This window comes from Trachinotus anak, unplaced genomic scaffold, assembly GCF_046630095.1.
Source record: "Trachinotus anak isolate AG129_WGS33_773 ecotype Australia unplaced genomic scaffold, CSIRO_AGI_Tana_v1 ptg000011l, whole genome shotgun sequence".
Taxonomy (NCBI): domain Eukaryota; kingdom Metazoa; phylum Chordata; class Actinopteri; order Carangiformes; family Carangidae; genus Trachinotus; species Trachinotus anak.
In genome coordinates, this window is record NW_027273862.1 from 28,218,763 (window position 1) to 28,223,503 (window position 4,741).

Below are 4,741 nucleotides of genomic sequence, written 5' to 3' on the forward strand. Positions count from 1 at the left end.
GTCAGATATCAAAAAGCACCAATAAAATAAATAAAAAAGTCAATAAAGAAATAAAACAATACATAAAACTTATTTCAGTGACATTTTAAACACAAAGCTCATTTTTCATGCTCATGTTAAATGATAATATGAGCATGGCTTTATTTTTGCTACTGTTTCTATCCTGTTATTATTAATGACAATTATGATAATGATTTAGTGTTAATGCAAAACACTGGACAGTAACATCACAAACTGCTGCTGCGGCTCAGAGCTGATTGTTCACTCGTTCAGTCTCTAACAACTTGTTTCAGGATTGATTTTTCCAGGAAATATAACCTTGTCTACACACTCTCAGGACTCGTGTGTGTGTCTGATTTTATGCTGTTATCATATGTGATTATCAGGTGACAAATATGAAAAGTGGTGGTAAAAAGCCTAAAAAACATTAAAAAATAATATCTTAAAACATTTATTTTAAACATTTTATTTATAATGAGCCAGTTTTGTTTAAAACTAAATGTTTTAAGATTTTATTTTTTCAATCGTGGATTTAATTTTTTTAATTATTAAGTGAAGTCAAACATCAGACTCAGCTGCAGACTGAATGATTTGTTAAGATGGACTTGAATAACTTTTTATTGCTTCCTTTTTGTCTCTGAGTGTCACCTCAGTGACCCCACCACACCCTACGCACCCCTACACACACACACACACACACACACACACACACACACACACACACACACACACACACACACACACACACACACACTTCACACCTCTCAGCCCATTGGCCACCTCCACCACAGCCCCGCCTCCACACTGACTCCTTTATAAAGACAAACCAAAGTGCAGGGAGCTGAGGTTACACAGACTGGCCCTTTAAAGACACTGTCACTTCTGTGTAATCTGGTTCTACTTTTTTAAATCAGGTCAGCTGACTTTGACAGGAGGGTGTTAAGAGACAGCTTCTGTTTTTTCACCTTTTAAATAATTTAATTCTCTTTTTAGTTCAACAAACACAAAACATTTTGGTGGAGACTTTCTCTTTCAGTTTTCAGTCATCAGAGGGATTTTTGGAGACACTTTCTCTCCTCTTCACCCTCTTGTCTCGCCCTGCAGAGGCCCATGGATCTGTCCGACCTTCCCTTCCCTCTCTCCTCAGCCGATGACCTCTACGATGACCCCTGCTTCAGCACCACTGACATGAACTTTTTTGACGACCTGGACGCTCGGCTGTTGCACGCCGGCCTACTGAAGCCCGAAGACCACCTTCATCACCATCAACACCAAAATGTCCCCAAGGATGAGCACGTGAGGGCTCCCGGGGGCCTCCACCAGGCAGGGCACTGCCTGCTGTGGGCCTGCAAGGCCTGCAAGAGGAAGACAACACATACAGACCGGAGAAAAGCAGCAACCATGAGAGAAAGACGTCGGCTGAGTAAAGTAAACGACGCCTTTGAGACCCTGAAACGCTGCACAGCCTCCAATCCCAACCAGCGGCTGCCCAAAGTGGAGATCCTGCGCAATGCAATCAGCTACATCGAGTCCCTGCAGGCGCTGCTGAGGGCCGGCCGGGACAACGCCTTCTACCCACCACTGGAGCACTACGGCGGGGACTCGGACGCCTCCAGCCCCCGCTCCAACTGCTCTGATGGCACGGTGAGTCCAGGAACAGCTGAAGACTTCGTGTGCTGCCTCATGAAATGTAAAGAATGTGTCCGGGGTATTTATTTCTGGCCACAGTGATTAATTGTGGTGCATGAAAAAAGCACATTTGAAATTTTTAGATGCTAGACACAAAATATAAAAGATTTTCTGTACATTTGTCACAGTTTGGGAAGAATTTGGAAATGAATGCAACAATCAGATCCAAACATGCAGCAGATATTTGTTTCAGGTTCATAGCTCAAAATATATTTCTCAGTTTAAATAGGCAGCTGATTCATTTTGTGTGTATTTTTTCTAAAAATATCAACTCTTATTTAACATCTGTTCTATTTAGATATAAAAAAAATCACGTAAAAATATGTACAGCTTCAAACGGCTCAGATTCTATTAGCTTTTGCTAATAAGATGCTAAAATGTAAAATGAAGAGTAGCATTAAAGTGATTAAATCCTTTTAAAGACTGAAATGACTGGATGTTAAAATCACAACCATGAGACAATTATTTACTCTTAATTTGCTGGTGAAAAAGCCTGGTTAAGTAAACACTGGGTCAGCCCGTTGTCTGCTAATTGATCATTGAATGTTTACTGATGGATTGATCTGTGCTTCCAGACGGATTTCATCTCTCCGTGTTCGTCCAGAAGTGAAAGCAGTGACTGCAGCCAGACGGCAGACGGTCAGTTTCATTATGAGCTCGTCAGTCATTTCTCACCTGATTTCATTTTACTGTTATAGATGACTCATGTCTGCTTTCTCCCATTTATGATTCTAACCTCTTTAATAAGACCAGTCTCTCCTTCATGTAACTTTAAAAAGTCCAGTTTGAGTTTTTTTCTTTAAATGACAATTTTTTCCTTAAATATATGTTTTCTCCTTTAGTTTATGACTTGATTCTTCTTTTAAATGACTGATCTCCTCTTTTCTTAATATATGACAGATTTGTCCTTTAATATGACCAGTCTGTCATTTCATGTAACGGTGATTTGACCAATTTCACTCTTAATACGACCAGTTTCTCTCTCTCAGTATGAGCTTTATTATAACCTGGTTGTTGCTTAATACGACCAACTCCGTACGATTGTTTGTTTCCTGTTTCTTTTCTCACAGACTCCACCAGCACTAAACCGTCCCTCATTTCCAGTTTGGACTGTTTGTCCAGCATCGTAGAGCGGATAAGCACAGACCCGGCCGTGGCCCCCGCAGGAGACAGTGTGGTCCCCCGGGGCCCTGGATCACCTCATCACAGCCCTGCTGTCTCCAGTCCCTCTGCTGAACCCAGCAGTTTGTACGAGCCGCTCTGAACCTGATGGAGCCGATGACTCAAATTCCACAGAGACAAACTTTTCCCCTCTATTTCTACAGCCTGCAGGAGGCCTCGTGAAGAAACACTCAAATATTATTTCTACAGTTGGAGCTGAGGTATTTTTACAGTATCCCTATGAAATGGCAACAGTTTTGTTTGGGTGAAGACGTTTCTGCTGACGTTTCAGTCCAGTTTCTTCAGACCGGCTCCTCAGTTTCCCGCCTCCTGGACGACCTGCAGGCTGCTGCGTGTCGGATGAATCTCACATGTGTTAAGAACCAGAAGGAGGAGGAGATTTTTCCTGGTTTCTGCTGCAGCCACAATGACCAAGGACCATTTTGTACATGTGTAAATAAGAGTTGCTTGTTCACAACGCATACACAAACTCACATACAAACACAAGGGATGCTGGGATTGTAGTGTCATGTGTTTCTATACATAATTTATGAGTGAATGACATTTTAATAAAGAAATATTTATATTCTGACGTCCTCTCCCAAGTATTATGTCTCCATGGCTTATAATCTCTCATACACATACATCTTTAATACAGCCTGTATTGCAAGTCTATTGAAACTAAAATGCTCTTCTTCTTCTGTCCTTAGATAAATGTTTTGGCCATGTGGGGGCAGTGAAAACAGATTGTAGGCACAACAAGAAATTGATATGGGGAACAAACACTTCCTTTTTACTCATCCAGCAGTTACAGAGCAACATTAGTCCAGTATTCTCTCCTGTCAGCTCTGATCTGGTCTCTATCAACTCCTGAGGGAAATACCTGTAACTCTAAATGCTCCACTGTGTTCACTGACTTTGTGTTTACCATGTGGTGCATATGTCACAGCTTTTAAACTGAAAAACAACTGAGACAGAACCAAAACAGTAAAGTTGTGGGCCGAAGACCAAAACTATGAGCTGAAGTGAACTGCAGTCATTTAATCCATTGGTAATATAGAAATATTAAAAAATATATCAATAGTTCAACAAAACATACTTGACAAAAAAAAGAAAAATATGACTAGTTGTAATGGTGATTTTAATATTTCCAAAAAATATATTTTAAAGATGTCCCCAAATTTGGGAGAAACATAAAAAATGATGGACACAACTAGAATAATATATTTATATTATATTATATGAATATTATTCATGTTTAGCATCAACAACTTGCATTTTTATTGGAAGAAACTATTTCACTCATCATATAAAATATTACCTTTAAAATGTTGGACTAAGACAGAATATACAACATAGTCTCAGGACGAGAATGATTTCAGAAATATTATGATGACTTTTAATCTGAAGGGCAGAGTGAAAGTGAGTTAATTGTTCTCACTTTTTGGCAAAGATCTTCCACAATAATCAGCCCTTAAAACGACAGTTTATGATATGAGGTTCTGATGGAAACGATGGGATGCAGCTGAAAGCTACTAAGTGCACTTGAGTTAAGGTTTTTTTTTCTTTTCCCCTTTTTGTTTCATGATTTTCCTCCAGTTGTTCAATTTCTGATGTAGTCAGGAGTAATTCATTGCAACATTTTTCTGAGACAGATGTTTTAATGTTAATCTATCATAAAAAAAAAACGATGTAGTTTAAACAATTGCAACACAGATAATAATAATAATAATAATAATAATAATTGTTATTATTATTATTTAGTATTTTCTGACAGCAGCATGAGGCTCACTCACAGGAAGCCAATCAATCAGACATGCAGGCTGGAGGATGAATAATGTGGCTTATTTTTATTTTTATTTTTAATTTTTTTTAACACAATCACTTTGAC

At 39.0% G+C, this 4,741-nt stretch overlaps 1 protein-coding gene across 1 annotated transcript; it reads left to right on the plus strand.

Moving 5' to 3' along the window:
* The first annotated feature begins 843 nt into the window (after positions 1–843).
* On the plus strand, positions 844–3,442 carry LOC139628397 (myoblast determination protein 1 homolog). Its single transcript, XM_071490033.1, has 3 exons — positions 844–1,644; positions 2,265–2,328; positions 2,760–3,442. The coding sequence occupies exons 1-3, from the start codon at positions 1,111–1,113 to the stop codon at positions 2,951–2,953; spliced, it is 792 nt and encodes a 263-aa protein (XP_071346134.1). The 5' UTR covers positions 844–1,110; the 3' UTR covers positions 2,954–3,442.
* The last annotated feature ends 1,299 nt before the right edge of the window (positions 3,443–4,741 follow it).